This window comes from Periophthalmus magnuspinnatus, chromosome 10, assembly GCF_009829125.3.
Source record: "Periophthalmus magnuspinnatus isolate fPerMag1 chromosome 10, fPerMag1.2.pri, whole genome shotgun sequence".
Classification (NCBI taxonomy): domain Eukaryota; kingdom Metazoa; phylum Chordata; class Actinopteri; order Gobiiformes; family Gobiidae; genus Periophthalmus; species Periophthalmus magnuspinnatus.
In genome coordinates this window covers 12,101,182-12,122,415 of record NC_047135.1, presented here as the reverse complement: position 1 = coordinate 12,122,415, position 21,234 = coordinate 12,101,182, and the positions used below count along the sequence as shown (strand labels likewise).

The 21,234-nt window shown below is 38.3% G+C and overlaps 1 protein-coding gene across 1 annotated transcript in view; it reads left to right on the top strand.

Moving 5' to 3' along the window:
- Positions 1–21,234, top strand: part of tenm1 (teneurin transmembrane protein 1) — a 431,225-nt gene that overhangs the window by 250,345 nt on the left and 159,646 nt on the right. The window contains exons 7-8 of the mRNA XM_033974050.2: positions 8,880–9,082; positions 16,371–16,578. Of these exons, the coding sequence (XP_033829941.1) occupies positions 8,880–9,082; positions 16,371–16,578 (411 nt within the window). The remainder of the gene's footprint in view (positions 1–8,879; positions 9,083–16,370; positions 16,579–21,234) is intronic.

Below are 21,234 nucleotides of genomic sequence, written 5' to 3'. Positions count from 1 at the left end.
TTTGTGGACGTTTCACAGAGCCCTTCCTGTCACACACGTATCGCCGCGGGGCCTGGAGCTGAGGATTGTGGGTAATTGAGGGCCCAAGGCAAAGGGCATTATCTGGTCCTGACTCATCTGACTGACACTCATTATGAAGCGCACTGCAGAGACGCGCTGAAAGCTTATTAAGCCACCTGCTTGAAACGGACCTTAATTGAATCCAAGTAATTATAGCGACCTCGCCCATTTTTACTCTTCCCGTGGCAAATTCCATCTCTTACGTTATTAAAGCTGTCTTTGAAATTCACTATACTCCTTACAGCACGGACTGTGCGCTACTTCCTGGTTCTGGTCCCTGCAGGCATGTCCCGTCACCTGGACCCAGACTACTCCTTAACTCCATTCTCAACTTCATTAGAAACCAAGGCTAATCCCATTAATTGCAAAGACAGTTTAGTTCCCAGAAAATAGATTACAGGTGTAATTGTTTTTACCTGAATAACCTGAAGGCAAGTGGAATTAATTAGACCCCATGTCCCAGGTCCTAAGTTAGCTCATACTCTTTACCAGCCTCGCACTCGAAGGAATTCAGTAGATAACATGTACTGAATTTATAGCTTTGGAGCTATATTTAGTTTTTATCAAAGTGACAATTTGAAAGCAATGTTCTCTTCTAAGAAACCAGTGAATTGCATACTCTTGAAGTAGTCATTATGAGGTCACTGTCAATATGGTGGTTCAGAATTGTATATTATATAGACACATTGGGAAGAATAATACATCACTGATGCATTTTGCTGGGTTAACTCTAAAGAACAGATAAGGAGACTTCTTCACAAGTTGTCTAGACTAACAGCCTCGCAGCTCATTAACACCGAATCAATTCAAACTGAACTTCTCATTTAGAACAGTCTTATTATTAGCCGGCTACTGGAAAGATTTAGAAAAAACTGCTAACATGGAAAAGGGGCCACACTTTCCAACTGGCTCCTGTGTAGTTGTAACTCTAAGAGGGTTTTGCAGAGTCACGTTGAAATTAGTAAATATTTTAAGATCAGGCAGTGGACAGGGAGCTGCCGGTGGATGCCACAACAACATGTTAAAAAGTTCAGAAATAAAATGAATACTTCACTGGACACTTCTGAGTTTAGAAAGAGGGATGTTTGTGTCTCAATACTCATGCTCATGGTAATTTTGAGGCATAATGCATATTAAAATAACACCACAAACTGTCTAGTTGTGTATCTGTATATGTTAGTATGTTGTGTGGGTTAAATAATTGGCAGTTTAATGACCATTTTGTGTGTTACTCGTACTTCACATCATAATGTTAAAGGTGCACGTGTTAATAGTTTGTCACTATATATTGTTAATCTTATCTATATCCATGGAGACAAGCTAGTAACAGCTCAGATCTGTGGAGATGTGACCCCACTCTTTGTAAGAATCCATATTTTTCAGGGTAGCTTGTGGAAATGTAAACACCTATATTTGAGCAAATGCAACATGGATAAGGTCTTAATGCCTTACTATGAAACATTCCTGGCAAAGCAAAAACATCTCCATGGAGACAAGCTAGTAACAGCTCAGATCTGTGGAGATGTGACCCCTGTCCCTGTAAGAATTCATATTTTTCAAGGTAGTTTTAGGAAATATAAACACCTATATTTGAGTAAATGTGAGATGGATAAGGTTTTAATGCCTTTCTATGAAACATTCCTGGCAAAGCAAAAACATCTCCATGGAGACAAGCTAGTAACAGCTCAGATCTGTGGAGATGTGACCCCACTCCCTGTAAGAATTCATATTTTTCAGGGTAGTTTGTAAATGCCTATGTTTGAGTACATGCAACATGCAACATGGATAAGGTTTTAATGCCTTACTATGAAACATTCCTGGCAAAGCAAAAACATCTCCATGGAGACAAGCAGGTAGCAGATATTAGCCTATTTTTCTGTACAGCAGGATTTGAGTGAGATAAAAACAGAATTGTAATTATGATTTATTTACTGAAGTAACAAGTATGTCATGACAATTGTTTGAAAGAATAATTTGCAAATAGTAATAGTAGCGTCAAAGTAGTATTTATTCTTATTATTTTTTTACTACCATCATAAAGTTAACTTTGACAGAACTGTAAGTATCACATCTTCTTGGAGAGCTGCATGGCATTAGTGGGAGGTGAACTGAGTGGACAGCATGTTTCATACTAGACTCCAACACAACTTGTTTCCAATGCCAGGATTCAATGGAAGTTATTCATCAGTAAACGCCCACTGAAATGTCCCAGCGCTGAGTAGTGTATGTGTGTCTAAATATCTGGCCCTCTGCTAAGAATGCTTATTAGTGGCACTTAGTGTTATGATATTGTTAAAGATGTATTGCTAATAGTTTGTTGGGAAGCCGTTAGCCCTAATTAAATGTGTTCTATGGGCTTTTTGCTATGCTACTGTGTGGTTATAATTGGCTGAGGCTGCAACATTATTGTATTACTTTCTTGCAAACAGTTCGGCCCACTGACACTTGTCACGAGGCTGTTTGGCTTGAGGTCAGATAAGATGAAGTTATTTGTGTTTTCACTACCACATAATGACAGTTACCATTAAAGATGCATTCTAAAATACTTGATGTGAGTCTGGTCTCCGTCTCCCCTGAGTTCAGATGGGCGTAATTGACAGATGGATTAGCCAATCAGAGACACAAGTATGACAGGGGACTGAAAAACACATACATATGATTGCAAAATACAAAATGAGTGCCTTGTTTGAGGTCTCCACTCGCCTTCTGTTTATATTTAGTTTTCCATCTTATCAAGCGTATATTTCCAGCTACTTTTCCTTTGTAATATATCACCTCTCAACAGCAAAGCACAGAGGATTTTGTAACTTCCCCACTTGCACATTGGCTGGCATTTCTTTTGCTTGACGAATCAGAATAAATAAACCTGGGCTGTTTTGATAAACTGCTCTCAGGTTTATGCGGTGGCACATGGGACGGTTGCGAATCCCGATGATTGACAGCAGTAAGCCAAAGAGCTGCGTGGGCCCAGGAGAAGCTCTTGTCACAATGCAATCTCTCTCTGCTTTCAATGGGACTCCCCAACCGGCCCCCTCCACACTGCTTCCTCCACAACCAGTCTCCTCCCCGGTCAATCCTACGCAACCATCGCCCCGCTCCCCAGCCGGCCCCTCCTCAACTGGCCTCCTGCACAATAACCCCTTCCACAACTGCCCCCTACGCAATCGTCCCCTCTACAACTGGCCCCCCTCCTCCACCGTTGGACAGGTAAAACCACTGGATTACTGTGGTATTGCCGAGGAGATTTTTTTTTTTTTTTTTTTTTCGTGTTGCATCATGAACTGTAACTCCACACCTCATCTTAGGGCCTTCTTTTCTCTTATGCTGCTTTTATGGCCCTGTCTTTCTCCCCCCCACACCCTGAATACCTCTGACCTAAGCACCGCTGTCTGTCACTGTGTTGCATCACTTTTAGAGGTAATACGGTAATTAGAAGCGGGAGTCACCAGAGCCTCTGTGCCCACTGGACCGCCGAGCTCAGCCTCTCTGCCTGAGTGCTGTATCCTATTTAAGTCCTATTTACTAGTAGTGCATTGGGTTCATGGTACGCAATGGTACTTACAAAACTACCACTACTCTTACTGCTCTTGTTGCTGTTTTTCCTCTTCCTGTTTCACCTATAATTGCTACTATTACTACTACTACTGCTGCAACTGCTACTGCTACTACTACTACTACTTCTACTACTAATACTATTGATAATAATAATAATAATAATAATAATAATAATAATAATAATAATAATAATAATAATAATAATAATAATAATACATTTTATTTGTTAGGCGCCTTTCAAGGCTCTCAAGGTCGCCGTACATACATACGTACACAATACAAATTGCTAAATTGATACTGCAGCTATTACTGCAACTACTACTACTAGTACTACTACAACTACTTCTACTGCTGCTATTACTACTACCACCAAAACTGCTTCTAGTTCTACTACTACTATTACAAATACTACTACTACTGTTACTGCTACTATTGCTGCTACTGCTACTATTACTACCACCACCACTACTACTACAACAACAACTACTACTACTTCTATTACCACTGCTACTGCTGCTACTACTACTACTGCTTCTACTACTACTACAACTACTACTATTACCACTACTACTACTGCTTCTAGTACTACTATGACTATTTTGACTACTACTACTTCTATTACCACCACTACTACTACTATTACGACTACTACTATTACCGTTACTGCTACTACTACTAGTACTACTACTACTACTACTACTACTACTACTACTACTGCTACTACTGCTACTATTACCACCACCACTACTACTACAACTACTACTATTACCACTACTACTGCTGCTACTATTACTACTGCTTCTAGTACTACTACTACAAACTATTGCGACTACTACAACTACTACTACTTCTATTACCACCACTACTACTACTACTTAAACAACTACTAATCCTCCTACTACTACTATTACTACTACTACTGTAATGCTACTTCTACTATGACCTGTACAACTACTATTATTACAACTGTGACCGGTACTTCTACTTTTTTTTTTTTTTTAATCGAACCTGATATGTAGATATATGGTCTCGGCAGCATCATAAAAAATAAATAAATAAATAAAAAAAAAGCATGCTAACTAGTATTTATAATTTGTTTTGACAACTTTTAAAAATAAGTGATAACTACATTAAACTTAGGATCTGACCTCCGCTTCACTGTCTGTCATTTCCTGTCAGTTTGGTAATACAATAATTAGCATCCTCCGTCAGCTTCACCCCCGTGCCCACTAGCCTGCCAAAGCTAGCCGGCCCACTCTGCCAACTGCCATGACCCATTCATGTCCTATTCATCTGGTGCTGAATAAAAAGCCTGCTCTTCGGGACAGCCAAGCCTCCACTGGCCCGGGTTTTTTGTGAGCCCGGATTAGCATTAAAAGGGGTAGACTGCTGAGGTAGGCTCGGCAGGGACGCGCCAATGCATACCTCTATTCTGTTCAGTTGAGATTTTTAGTTCAGCTACAATTTATGCTCCATGCAGGACACCCTTCTCATTCCCCCTCATTGTCAGCCTTTTTGAACTCTTTTTGTTCCAAATCCGCCCTCATCTACATACCCCTTTGTCTTCCCCCTCTACCCCATCTCCTGTCACACTTCAGTCTGCTCCAATCAATGATCCAATTAATCAATTTACTTATTTTAAACCCCGAGGACAAAGCAGAGGGGGAGAGAGATGGGTAAAAAAGGCCCATCCAATAGTTTGGCATTTATCAGCATGATATTTGACATTTGAGAGAGCAGTTCTTAACAATTTAGGCTGAAAAGACACAGAGCTGAGAGTGTGAAGCTTCAGTAATGGGATCATGAAAGACCCTCTCTCTAAATGCACTGGGCAATGACATTTAACATGCACGCGTGGATTTATTGTAATTATGGACAAAAAAATTTCTAAAAATTTAATAATATGCACTACCAGTCAAAAGTTTGGACACACCTTCTTATTCAATGTTGACAAAAGTGTTTTTTGTTTTTTGTTTTTTTTTTCATATTTTAGATTCAATTTATATTTATTACTTATTGAAGTTACAAATATTGCATGTGTGTTTGCAAAGATTTAAAAGTATGGCTGTGTAACTGCATATCTCCTGCTAAAATGACATTTTAAGACCATCATACCTTTTAATTTACCCTGTCGAGGGCCACATAAAATGATGTGGAGGGCCACATTTTGCCCGCAGGCCTTGAGTTTGACATATGCGGTCTATAGGGTTTAAGCCCAACCATTCATTATTCATTTTACGTCCTTTTTACGTACTTGAGAATTTTTTTTTCTTTCTCCATTATATTATTTGATTTTTACAAATAAGGAACAAACCATCTACTTAAACTATTCTGCCCAGTTGCTGAACCTAGTAACAAATAGAAATGCTTGAACATATCTTGCAGAGTGGAAACACCCCCCTCTGGCTCTGCTGTCTTCCCAAGTGAAGGAATAAAAAACTTCTTGGTATAAAATTGGAAGAAACCACAGACTGGGGATCCATCGTGGGACAGACAGCTGGTGCAATAGGTGCTGTCAAGACAAATACATCAACTCCTGCTGCACGAAGAAGCCCAAAATATGAAAAATTGATACCTGATACTCCTCATACAAGTGATGTCCCTCAATAAAATGTGGGCCTTGGTTTCTAATGCCATCAAAGCCGTTTCCCCATCGTGCTCGGGTCAGGGCATATCCAACACTATTAGAATCCATCATTTTCCTAGCATGAAAGTTTGCACACCATTTCAGCAGGATACAATGAAAACCTGTGGTGACAGAGGCGGAGCGGGCTACTTACCGGTCTAGTGGCTTATCAGCGTGTCAGCACATGTGATGTATGTCTGCTGGCTTGTGGGTGCGCATGCTGTCCCCGTAATGGAGTGGTAAAGCTGCAGGCATTATAGATCGAAAGTGTGCGGTCCCAACCATGAATCTGGCCCTAACTGCTCCTCTGCCTTTTGTGGCCATAACGATTGGCCGACTCCCCCCTGTCACCATATTTCCTCCATCTTAGTTTAGAAAGGGAGATATATCTCTCTATAAAGGGGTCTGGAGAGGCAGGGTGCTCGGACACACAAAAGGGTGCGGGATGGTGGTTGATAAAAGCTTCTTATGAGGAGGGAGAGGGCTGGGGACTGTCGGATGGGCCTATTCTTTTCTATACAAAGACAAGCTCTCAGTCAAGACACTATCGCTGTTTGTGAATACATGCACGTGCTCCTGTCTCTAAACCAGACACTCTGCCTCTCCTTTCTTGTTAGAAGATGCTAATGTACCACATGACAAAGCCCTGGTCGACAGCCCCTCAGACAAAATACTTCCTCTCTAAAGCAGTTCATCTCTATGCAGCGAGAGGAGGCCAATGCAGGAAGTCTCTTAAAAAGACATATTTCCCACAGCTTGCTCATTGTAGCCTATGTTAACCTATTTCTGACCTTGACAATGTCCAAAAATGATGTCTCAGGCTTTCAATTAGTAAATAGTCTGAATTCTTTTACATCACCAAACCGTACCTTCATACAATGTACCATACTTCATTCAATATGGGTTGCTCAAGGACACGACAGTGGTGTGAACTGGTGGGAACTGGGATCAAACCAAATGCTGAACTTGGCCGCAGGGTCTTAGGGGCCCTGAATTGGACCGTCTTCCTATTCATTTACATTATACAGAGGCCCAAGTGAGGTTTTTTGCCCCAGGTCCCCAAATTTCTGTACTACTACTGTTACTACTTGCTACTACTACTACAACAATTAAACTAGGATTGTTGCTACTACAATTATCGCTACTACCACTAGAACTGTGCCACCTATTACCACTACTGCTAATACTACGGCTACTACTATGGCTACTACTTAAACTACAACTACAATATGCCAATACCCAATGCCATATCTAATATTCTTTAGTAGTACATCACTTGTTTCTCGCCTGCACTGTATGCCCTATAGTCTATCTGTGAATCACAAGGACCAGTGAACTATACTGTCTATATAAAACAAGTGCTAAATAAATATCACACCAAAAACATGCAAAAACCAAGGTCATTTTCCTTGCTGGTACAATGATACATGCACTTGTATCATTGCAGCAGTGTTTGGCAGTGAAAGTGTCTAATGCCACTGGATATATGTTAAAGTGTTAAACTATAAGCAAACACAAAATCATACTGCATATATTCTCATGCAGAAAGCGCTAAATGATAACAACACCAAAATACTGTTAAAATCAAGGTCATTTGTCACATTTACCAATTTCCATGTAATATCATCTACCAAAAATATCGTCTTAAATAAAAATGATAATGAAAGAGTAAAATAAATGATACATTTATAAAAGGTCGGCCGATTATGCACTTTATGTATTTTACTTGGATTTAATAAGCTTCTCCTTTTGTGTCTAGTTAATATGCAAGTTATAATGATTCACAAATAAATTAGTAAATGCTTTTATTCTTGATTTTTCATGGGCGCGCTATGTGCTGTTCTTGTGAGGATCTGCCACTTGCTTGTTTCCATGGAGATGTTATGGTGGTGGAATGTTATACAGTACGGCATTTAACGTATGTATCATCATCATTATCCATTAATTCAACATGGAACGTTCTTTGCAAAGCAACAACATCTCCAGGGAATAAAATAAATAAATGTAAAAGGTTAGCCATTTGAGAATTTGAGTATTTGCTTGTGTCTCATACTACTCGCATTTGATGTTTTTTTTTTGTTTTATCAGAATCAGAATCAGAAGACTTTTATTGCCATAGTCTGTGAACACAGTTCACAAACTAGGAACTTGATACGGTGAAAAAGTGCAACATAAACACACTGAATAAATACAAATACAAATACAAATAAGGGCATGCACAAAGTTAAAAAGATATGCTTAAAAATCTAATGAAATACTTAAAGGGAGAAAATATGTACAATAGCAGCATCAGAACAACAGTGCAAAGTGGCTTATTAAAGTGATCGGTGTTATTTGATTGTGGTTGACATTCTCTCCAAATGTCTACTTCTCCAAAGCAGTTCATCTTTATGCAGTGCGCGAATGGCCCACTAGTCTCTTGTTAAGTTGCATTTCCAACAGTCTCTTGTCGTGTCTCTTCCTTCGCACTTCATTAGCGGAGGAGCTGATCACATTGATGTTTGAGGACATCAGGTTGCTTATTAATTACTCCCACAGAAACGCCAAAGAACTTCCTGTCCATGCTGATAAATTCACTGTTTTGTCGCCTATCGCTACAATCGGTCTGTGAATCTCTTTGTGTTGTGTGTTCTTGTAGAAAAATGGGTGCGAGGGAAAGCCATCGACAAAGGAGAGGTGGATGTGGGGACCCAGCAGAACCAAGCAATCCCCCCTGGTCTGTTCTGGAGGTTTCACATGACGGTCCACCACCCCACCTACATCAAGTTCAACCTGTCACTATCCCACAATGCACTGCTGGGGGTCTACGGCCGCAGGAACATTCCACCTACTCATACGCAGGTAATGTTAAAATGGTTTATCTCTTACGTTGTTATAGTAAAGCGTAACCAAACTGACTAAATAATGGGGTGCTTCTCAAACTCTGAAAGTAGGGAGTATTAAAACTAACTAATCTAACTAATTCGTAGCTTTCACAAACCTTTGGCACATGCTCAAATGAATGATTTTTGGACATGTGCACAGCTTACGAACTGCTTAGCGACACACACACGGCTCTTCTACTCATTTTCAAGAATTAAGTCCCCAAAAGTACCCAAGCTTTAAATTAAAATTATCAAACATATTAGCATTTGTCCTTGATTCTGAGATTTGACTAGGTGGCATGAGGATGTCTTGCTCAAGGACACTTAAACAGTATATGCTAGGTCAGAGCAACAATCAAACCCCAAAGAACATCTAGTAGAACTAACAATGAACGGACAAACTAATGCAAAAATCACATTTCAGATCTTGTTTGTTCAGATCTAAGCAACAGGGTTAGCAGTTTTCATGCAGAATAAGACTGTTATTTGTGGGGGGAATTATGGTACTTGAAAAGCTGCATCCTTTCTAGGCCTATGGCTAGAAAACTCCATTCCCCTTGTTGACCTTTCATTCAAACCTGCCCTGTGTTTGTGAGTGGTTTTGAGCACAGGCCTTGGATTTAGGATGTAGTACTTTTAAAAGCAAAATGTCTGCTGAAATAAGGTCAATGTTCTTTATCTGAACCAGGTATTGCTCCCTCAGACACCTGTTTCTTTTGATAAGCTTGTGTTTGGGCTGTGTTTTTTTGGTTTCATAAGCCCATATATAATGTTAGCACATAAGCACAATTTATATAACCTAAAGCACAGGGAACAAAGGACTATTCTGCTACATTACACAACATTGCACCAACATGAAAACACAGCATCGAGAAAAATAAATTTTAGCTGTAAAACAATGCAAAATTCTGTAGATAAAATGTTAAATAGATTCAATATTTGTAGAAAATAGCAGCCAGATGGCACATGAAACGCATAAGATCTCCAATTATAGCTGATTATCTTTTTCCCATTGGGATTATGATGGCATTTGCCTAGTTTAGTCCCTTCTGCTCAGTTCTAGTTGATCTGGTAAAAGGCAGTTTTGGATGGAAACTTGACTTTATTTGTTGGAAAAGTCAAGGCACGACAAACATAATTAGGGAGAAAGTCATTAGATAACTCTCCTCTCACAGCCAGGCATTTCTCATAGGACAAAAATAAACATACAACTATATAACGGGGAAATTACTTGGATTCAATTATTTGATTATTTGAGATGTTTTGAGTTTTTGAAGGTCTGGTGTCAATCTTTATTATTATTATGCTTTTGTCCTTACCTCAAGCTTAAGGAAAAAGATTGTTTGGCTAAGTTAATTATATATTGAAGTCAATAAGAAAAAGCCTAACATGAAACCAAAAACCTACGCCTAGATCTAATAAGCGTGCACTTAACATAACATTTAGGAATAAACCCAGAACAAAACATGGACTAGACTAGGACTAAACCAGGAATAGAACCAAATTTATATGAGGACTAGCATTGGGTTAAACCAGGACCAAACCATGACAAGTGCGAACACATCTTTAAAGGGCCCATATTATGCTATTGTCTACCCTTTGTTATAATGTTTCCTCATCACAAACATACCAATAGTTATGTTTCATTCACACATGTTTAACACACAAATTCTGCATATTTAGGCTCTTTTCTGCAACAGAAAACACTCTGTTCCACCTTCTGATGTCATGTGGTAATACAGGAAGTGCTCCACTGTCTTTTTAAACCCCACATGCTTTCACTAGAATCATTTGGATAATTTCAGACCTAGAAATGCCAATCTCTACTGAACTAAAGGTAAAAGGTTGCTGTTAACTTGAAAACTACCACTTCATGACATCACAAGTTGAAACAGAGCATTTTGAGCTTTGAAGATGTAGACAGACTAATAATAAAGTGTTACTCAAACATGTGTGAATGAAACAAAATACAACTCCAAGTATGTTTTTGAGGAGGTAACAACATTCTAACATAACCTAGACCTCACAAGAGTCAATTTTGCGCAATGTAGGACCTTTTATAGTCATATGAATCCAAGCTATTTTAACCCATGCATTTTCCATTTTAGAGTGTTATATTGTAGTAAGAGATGTCTGATGCACATAATAGGTTAATACAGTTGAACAGCAAGCAAAAAGGAAAGACCATTACATTGTTCTCCACTGGGAATGAAAGATCGTAAGAATAACTGAACATTTTTTAGACTTCTTTTGAATTTTTTCTTGCTTAGCTTCTCCTTTTCACAAAATACTGCAATATGTCTGGCAAACTAACGCTGTCAGTACATTCATAGCTTTTTGGCTTTAGCTTCCTTAAGACAAATCACAACACATGAGCTATATAACAAAAACAGAATGCACCATTTTTAAACCGTACGCTATCCTTAGAACAATTAGCATAACCATGAATCTTCACAGACACACTGAGCTGTCTGTTTGGGTTTCCATGCTTCTTGGGGACATTACATTGACTCACATTCATTTCCTTGAGAATGATCCTATTCTTAACCATTGTCACTACTAGCCTAACCTTATCCTAAAATCTAACCGCCATCAAAAATGTACCTGGAGTCGTACTTTGCTTAATCCCCACTTGTTTGAGGAATCCTGTTTAGTAAGTCTGCCCTGTCTAAGCACTCAACATGTGAATTTGAACTTTCCAGATTTGTTACGTAATAGGCAAAAGTTTGGGGGTTCCTGCCATCACCAGATTTGTTCTAAGCATTTCTACTGTCTAATCGCATTCTGCATGCATCTGTTAGCATATCACAAAAGATTGTTTTTTCAATAGCTATTCCCTTTGCTGCCAGTAGGTGGTGTTCTACCCTAGTTCCCATTATAGCAAATAGTGAATAGCAAATATTTAAAGTCTAAAAACATGAAATGACAAAGCTAATGTATGTATAACAGCACACATAATGCTTAATACTTGTTGTTTAACCCATATCTGACCACGTTGTTGATCTAATAATGAAGAATTTATGTTACAGGGACCTGATTTTTGTCACCAGGTCGGTAGGTCCCCGAGTCTGTACCAATTTTATTCCCCGCAATGTGCTAAACATCTGTATGACCGTATGTTCGAAACTGATTCTCAGTTATATGCGATGAGGCAAGGTTAAGCGCTCTCTTGACACATGTGACAAAGCTATTGTTGTAACAAAGTCCTAATGTCTGTATTACTCTTGACAGCACGTGCTTCCATTATTATAGATGCGCTGACAACCTTCCAGTGCTCACATGTCCAATATGCTTCTCTGCGTGAAGTCTAACTATAGATCTCCACCATACACACACACACAGAGCTTTTTACCTCTGCTACCGCGCCATATGGAAAATAAGCATGATAGATTCCTCACTATAGACAGAAAGGTAGAGGTGGCTAGTTAGCACCTCCTTGGTTTAGGAGTAAGAGCGATTGTGATCAGTGTTCTGTATGTGCATGTATCCCCCATAGAAAACACACTGCATACAAAAAGGTTTAAATGGAAGTAAATAATGTAGTGTCAGACTGACTTCTGCTATAGATTAGTCTTGGGGAAAATGAGAGGGGACCGGGAGAGAAGTTGTGGAGGAAAGTGAGTTGACAATGCGGCAGTCTGCTTGGTCATTCATTCTGATGGGGGATCTCAAATGATACTGCAGTCACTTAGAATTGAATAATGGCAAAACTCTAGGTGCTTTATCAATACAAGCATACAAGAGGTACAAACACATACTGCAGCAATGATAATGTGAAAGTGGCCAAGAATAGAATATAACACAATCATTTCGGACAATTTTAAAGGTCCTACTGTATCTTATACAAAAATGTCTAGCTTTAAGCCATGTTATAATACTCTCACCTTCTCAAAAACATATCCGGAGTTGTGTTTTGTTTCATGTTTGAGTAACCCCTTATTATTAGTCTGTCTGCATCTTCAAATTTTCAAAATGCCCCATTCTACCTTGTGATGTCATGAAGTGGTAGTATCCAAGTTAACAGCAACCTTTTACCTTTTGTTTAGTAGAGATTGGCAATTCTAGGGCTGAAATGATCAAAATGACTCAAGTGAAGGTGTATGGAGTTTAAAAATACACTGGATGGAGAACTTCCTCTATTACCACATGACATCACAAGGTGTAACAGAGTGTTTTCTGTCTGAGAGAAGAACACAGCCTAAATATGCAGGGTTTATGTGTTAAACATGTGTGAATGAAACAAAAGACAACTCCAGGTATGTTTGTGATGAGGAAACAACATAACATAGATTGGAAAATAGAGTAATATGGGCCCTTTAAATGTATTAAAAAAACAATTATGCAACGACAAGCCAATGATGTAATAACTTCGGTGAGCCAATAATGTAGTAACATTTTGACGCTAATGTAACATGTTAAATGCCATACTGTGGGACATTTTGGCAAAGCAATGAAATCTACATGGAGACAAGCAGGTAGTGAACCCTCAACCAGAAAAGTTACCTACTGCACCTTTTCAGTTATTAGGACAAGAAATGGATTTGTCATTATAAGAATGACCATGAATGGAAAAATGAAAAAAAAAAAATCTCACTCTCTCAATCCCTTACTGGATATATAAAAGACAGGATTTCGGTTTATTGCATATACCCACCAAACATACACAATACTATGAAACATGTACCCTATTTAAAAATCTAATGTTTAATCTGCAGTTTTCTTTTTCCAATTCTTCTTTTGCCTTATTGACTTTCATAATGTAAAGCTTCACTACAGTATTTCTTTCTCTTACAAACATACTTTCCTCTTTTTGTAGCTGCCTTTATCTATTTGTTTTATTCACATTCACTTTGGTTCTTCACCTATTCTCTGTATAATAATGTGTCGACAAACAAGTTCAGAATGTACTTTGTTTATTCTTCACAACTGCATAATGAGTTAGCATCTTTTGTTCAACAGCCTTGACTCCAGTCTTACATTTCCATATGCTATTTAAGTACAACAAAGATTCTCCTGTACAATACTGCATAAAGTAAGTGTAAACATGAGGTATTGTTTTGTGGCTGGGTGAGAATGAAAGATTGATTTTTACAGTGGTAGTCTCAGCTGCATGACTTCCCTGTGCAGTTGTGGGTTCTCTCTGGTTTTATTTAAATACAAGAATGGTAGATCTAAATAGTCCACAGTCTGAAGTAAAACCAGTACTTGGGGATATTTAGGGATGCAGTAGTAGTAGACTGTTTGCAGTATATTATCCAGTGGCAGAAGAAGTTGCAGAAATGAAAGCTGTGTAACTCTTGTAAAGTTTATAATTATGGTCAAGTGCAAATTAATATGTTTACTATGACAAGCTACCACGCTGTTAACAAGCACTTACTATCACAATTGTTCATGCTGTCATGTATACTCTAACATAAGGACTCAGTTAAGTAAGTAACATATTTTTCATACAAATAAACTGAACACTCACTATTTTAATCCTGTTACCTCCTCAAAAACCTACCTGGAGTTGTGTTTTTCACGAATGTTTGAGTAACATGTATTATTATTATTATTATTATTATTATTATTATTATTATTATTATTATTATTATTATTATTATTATTATTATTATTATTATTATTATTATTATTATTATTATTATTATTATTATTATTATTATCATTATTATTATTATCATCATCATTATTTATTTATTTTTTATTACATTTTAATATTATTATTGTCTGTCTGCATCTCCAAGGCTTTAGTTCAGTACAGATAGGCAATTTCAGGGGTGAAATTATCGAAATGATTCTCGGGAAGGTGTGTGGAGTTTAAAAAAAAAAACACTGGAGCACTTCCTGTATTACCACATGGCATCACAAGGTGGAACAGAGTGTTTTCACTTTGAGAGAAGAACTCGGACTCAGACTCAGTGCTGACAGACTGGATTTGGTCCAGTTTTAGTCCTAGTTTAATCTTGTTCTTGTCCTTAAGTCCTAATTTTGATGTAGTTTATGTAAAGTTTGAGCACCCCCTAGGGCTCATAGTGGCTGGTTTAAGCTTCAACATCCCAACACCCTGTAGTAAAAAGCAAGAACATACCTTATGTTTTTGTTGCATTTGAGCATGTTTGCATCGCTGCCTTGTTTTTTACTCTGTTTTGCGATAGCTGAAGTAACATATGAAGACACATCCACACAGCTCGTAGTAGTACCACAATGCACTGCAGAATTGTTCCATACACGACAGAAACACAAGGCTGCGAGTCATCTGCTTCTTTAATATGGCCCTCCTCTGCATGAAGTGCTCTAATTAGCTGTTTTTGACACTGGTGTGACACACAACCCTCCAGGGGAATACAACTCAGCAAGTGCTCCATGGTTCAAGGGGATGTAGAGAGAGAAGAGAGAGAAGCGGCAGGGGGGAGGGAGGTACGTGAGTGAAAGAGAGGTTTAGACAGATAAAGTAATAGTCTGTTACTTATCAAAATCTCTGTGGTGAAGCGCGCACATGCTGGTAGTGCTACGTCAGTTTCTACAACCACAGAAGAGAGTAGTGCTGGAGTATTTGCGATGTATGCCAGTTTTGAGTCTTTTTTTTATGTCACTCTTCCTATGTGATAGCTATACACTGTAAAACTCAGCTAAACGATAATTGAGAAAGCTAAATGCTGAAGGTTCTTATGAATTCATGAAAAAAAAAAAAAAAATCGAAATATTTTCATTATTAGTATTATGTAATATTATCATTACACAGGCACAACATTGTTTCTGACAAACTGATGTACTTCGACAGAATACTACAAAAATATGACTCAAACAAATGAACACTTAATTGGCCAAATTAGCCAATTGAAACAAAACAAAACAAAAAAAGCTATGAATGTACTTAAGAGCTATATATAAGTTCATATTGCAGCCTTTTCTCAAATGTACCGTATGTTCTGACTTATCATGTTTTATCTTAAGCTAATCTAAATATATCTAAAAAAAAACTCTGCAGATGTACAAAATGAAAGTACTGTCTTTCCTCGAACTGCATTACTACATTTTACAGTGCATGCAAATCTGTTTCCCAAAGTGATTTTTTATGCAGGCATTTTTCCAATAGTGTCCCATTGGCAGATACACAGAGCTTAGTCAACAGCAGCCACACACCACTGCACTCGGTCTGGATTGCAAATATACCCGGCATTAATGCAGGTTTTGTGGATTCTTGCCTCATTCTGAGCGCTTGTATTTGCTGTTTTGGTCTGATGGTGTTACCATATTGTTTTCAGTTCGACTTTGTGAAGCTCTTGGATGGAAAGGCCCTGCCCAGGTCTCTGACTGACCCCGTGTCGGCCGCCAAAACCCCCAAAGGGCTGCTGCTGAGCGGGCTCCAGGAGACCGGCTTCATCGAGTACATGGACCCTGGGACCTGGCACCTGGCTCTGTACAACGACGGACGCAACCTAGAACAAGTTCTACTGCACAGCACGCCGATAGGTAAGGCTAATGACAAGTAATAAATTATCTCCACCAACTGAGTACACTATAGTATATTCTGTTATAGTATTGTCAGGAATACTGATACGCAGATATGTTTTTTGTTTAAGTATTGAAAGTAAATACAGGTTTGAGCAGATGTCAAAAACTCACATAAATAGGACAAAGTTGGACTTTTCTTGAATATTTTAGTTTGGTATTTTTCTCAATAACCAAGCTTCTATCCATGGGTTTCAAAATGATTACAATTAGGACAGTTGCCATAAGAATCAACAATTTCAAACAGAATATAGTAGTGTGGAGTCCTCAAAATGTTGCCTTTAACAGGAAGACACAACCCATGAATTGGACATTATGGTATCATTAAAGAAACTTCAGTGTTTTGTGTATAAGTTAAAAGTTAAGTTATGTAGAAAAAAAGAGGCAGTGATTTTGGCAGACATAGGCTGATTTTTTTACCTCTCCCAATATAAAGGCACACATTCTTCAGCTAAGTGCTCCTGACCGAGATACTGTCTAAAATGATGGGTCCCCAGGCACTGCACTGTCTATGCATTGTATGTGTACGTGTCACACTGGCTGAAGGATGGGTCAGATATCGACAAATGCAATTCTACAACTCCATTCTGTCAAAGTTTTCATTTTTCAAGCTTGCAACCTCTTGAGCAACAGCATCCCCAAATGTATTCCGCCCACAATAAATACGACGATAAGAGACAGTCATAAGAATTTGCATAATATTTTCAGTTGTTAAAACGAGTATATTTACATGTTGCGTTATTTTCTGAAGGAATTGAAAAAGAACTGAGTGAATTTAAAACAGTTTTACTCCCATGAGCCCCCTTATTGTACCGACACTTTGCCTTATCTGAAAGAAATCAACTTGACACTGAAATATTGACATCATGGGGACTTAGAGTGAATTTCCATGTTTGTCATTATACCTGTATTTGCCTGGTAAGTCTGGTCACTGCTCCCTCTGTCACACCTCGACTCAGAGTGAGAAGCTCATTGGTTACTCATCGTGTTGAACAAAATAACATTTCTCTCACATCAGATTAACAGTTTAGTGCTTCTCTCTGATTGCTAATCAACTTGACAATCTGAACTCAGAGAGAATCACCAGTGTCTTTCTGTTTTTTAATAGCAAAGAATATCCACGCCCTATTGTCGAACTCACATGTGTCAAACTCAAGGCCCCGGGGGCCAAATACGGCCCGCCACGTCATTTTATGTGGCCCGCAACAAGGTAAATTAAATGTATGACTGTCTTAAAATATCAGTTTATCAGGAGATACGCAGTTACACAAATTTGAGGGCAACATTTTGCTGATGTAGCCCTTGTTAAAATTGAGTTGGACACCCCTGGTCGAACTGATCAAATAGTTTACCATTACTATTTTAAAGTTCAACTATGATTATTTTATGCTATCCTCTATATGGTCGGTTGGACATTGAGCTAACTTTATTGCGTTGGTCCTCCAGTGCAGCAAAGCCTTGACAGCTCCCCAAGTCTGACTCACTCCTCACTTTCCTTATGCCTTTTCACACATGTCCCCCGGAGACTGCTTTCGGATTTGTTTGACCATTGTATTTTTATTTGGGTAAAATTTATGGAGGTTGTCTTCTATATCTGTGCCCATGCATGTCAGGAGAAAGTCTGGGTGCTCACACTTTAGGACACTGCCATTGTGCTGTGTACCTGGACATAAATAGCACCATTTTTATTTGCAAGAATTTTAGAATTTCTTTAGCATTTAGCATTCTCTAGAGTAGGGTTGTCAAAACATTGATACCCAGATACTAACCAATATTAAAACTAGTATCAGAACTGTATTTACAACAAGTATTATACAAGTACTTGAATATTTAGAATACCTAATATTTTTAGAGTGCTCTTCGAGTACTTTCCTTAAAGTGCCCACATCACGCTGTGTCCTCATCACAAACATACCTGGAGTTGTGTTTTGCTTAATTTGCAAATGTTTAGCACACAAACCCTGCATATTTAGGAAACTGAAAACACTCTAGTCCACCTTGTGATGCCATGTGGTAATGCAAGAAGTGTATTACTGTGTTTTTAAACTCCATACACCATTTGGATAATTTCAGTCCTGGAATTGCCAATCTCTGCTGAACAATAGGTAAAAAGGTTAACTTGAAAACTGCCGCTTCATGACATCACAAGGCGGAACAGAGCATGAGGTTTAGAGATATAGACATACTAATACTAATAATACATAAAGGATTACTCAAACATATGTGAATGAAACAAAAACCAACTCCAGGTATGTTTTTGATGAGGTAACAGCATTATAACATGGCTTAAAGCTCGCAAGAATCCATTCTGTGTAATATAGGACCCTTAAGTTGAAACTTTACTATCGCGACACATGCCGACCTGTATCCCCTTACGATTATGTATATATTTGCTATGTTTCTACTGTTCAATCATTCAGTCTTTATTTACAGATAAATATATGGATTTAACTCTGGAAGGGCATCTCATGCAAAGCCTCAGCCAAAAAACAAACAAGAAAAAGATTATATGAGAAAGATTATTGCACAAATACATTCTCAGTAATGTTTTAATTATATTTGTCTACACACATTTATACACCGGGGACACATGTACTGGGGACAAGGTTATTAATTTGCCCAAGAACACAACAATAATATTTATTTGTGGGAGCTGGAATTGCACTGCCAACCTTCCGATTAGTGGACAAAACACACAACTGAGCTACTCATAAAGGTTTATATCATATTGACCAAAAAGCCCTCTATGGAATTTGAATTTTTGCTCTAACTCTTGAAACAATGCATCATGTCCTTCTCAAATAAAATACAGTAGAAAAATGAATGTCCAACCAGCTAAAAGCACCACCAGTACTATGCGACAATGGCCATACAGTACATTTTCTGTCTGAGTTTTCCCTGTGTATTTTTCCTACCTTTATACTCCTGTCTGTCTCTATCTTCCCCCAGCACATGCGTGTCCCTTTGCAACCCTTACGTCAAAATGCAGAAAACATCATGACGGGAGCCAGCGGTGCTTTGAAACTCATTGACATTTGAGGGGAACTTTTCCTATTATGCCAGTGAGCTTGGCCTAGCAGCAGACAACTGTTGGAGAAGGGGAGGACAGCTCCTGTAGTAATGACAGGCCTGGCTAACTGCAGCTCATTGCTATGACACACACGGATGGCAATGTAAATGGAAGGATGTGAATAATGCACAAGGCTGGATATAGACAAGTGGGTAATTACCAGGGCACTCGCTCCACTCCCACTTTGTCCAGTTGGCTTTGGCAGAGCATACTGTTGAAATAACAGGGAACGCTCCGGAACATAATTGTAGGTACATACATAATAAACTAGAGGCTTAATGTTGTGAAGATAAGCACATGTTTGTGGACTGGACATAATTATATGTCTTACAGTTAGGCCTGTCACGATAAATACTATACCAACTTATCAATATATGTTAGATGGAACACTACTTTTTTAGGTCAATATGCACAGTGCGTACATTTTCTCTATACTACAGGGACATTTTTGGTTATTTTTCTGTACTACAATGAGATTTAAGCTGTAGAAGGTTGAATTACAAACCCAGTTACAGATACAAACTGTTACTTAAGTATTGCATTCAGCTGTTTATTTTTCCAGCTCATATTTTTTGAATAATACTGCACATTTAGAATACTTTTTAGTATTATCGTTAATTGCCTATGTTTACTTCAGCAATATATTGCATTTCAAAACATGTTATGGGGACAGGCCTACTTACAGTGGAGAATGGTCCATAGTATATTTCAAGATTTAAGCTAGCATTAGGTTTTTTTCAAATAGTCAAATAAATATTGCAAGTGGTAGCCTTTTAAATGTAGCATGTTGGGCACTTACTAGCTAACTTCAGACACAAATTAAAAATCCTAAAATTCCATATCTAATGTTCTTCAGAGTAGTTTAATTGTGGCACACATGAAAAGTCATAGCAATGAGTCTGATTGTGAACTCTGACAATCTGACAATTGTCGCTCCCAGCTCGCTTCTGTTGAGGCCTGCAAAATATATTGCAATCAAATTGAAATCGCAGTTTGAGTTGATGCAATTATCAAATCACAAAGGCTGTAATTAGACAATGGAAAGCTCTCTAGAAAGAACCAAAAAATGTCTTTTTTGCATAAAAATGCAACACGTTCTGAATTGGATGGGATTCATGTGTTAGATTATCAGGTCATATTTCAGTCTTCTCTCAGATGTTAAGGAGTTGTTTACAATGGGCACTCTGAACAGAACACTGTTTTTAAAAAAAATATTGCCTATATCACAATTTTTTCCTGTGACGGAATTAATATGCCAAATGGGGTGTTTTTGCCAACATGTGAAAAAATTGAGGTGGAGCAAAAGAAGTGTTTTAGTGAATGCTGCCAGGTGCAAATTTTTTGCACAGGACAAGGCATTTGTTAGTGATTTTAAAATGACCCCCAAGAACAGATAAGATTAGGGACTTTCACGTGACTGCCCCATGTCCTAAAGTGCAGACTGGGGGTCTTGCAGGACTTGTATTCCTTTGTTGATCAAAGACCCCTGCCTGATATGATGTTTTGACAGTGCTCCACATCGGTCTCTGGTCTTTTCTTCTGCACAT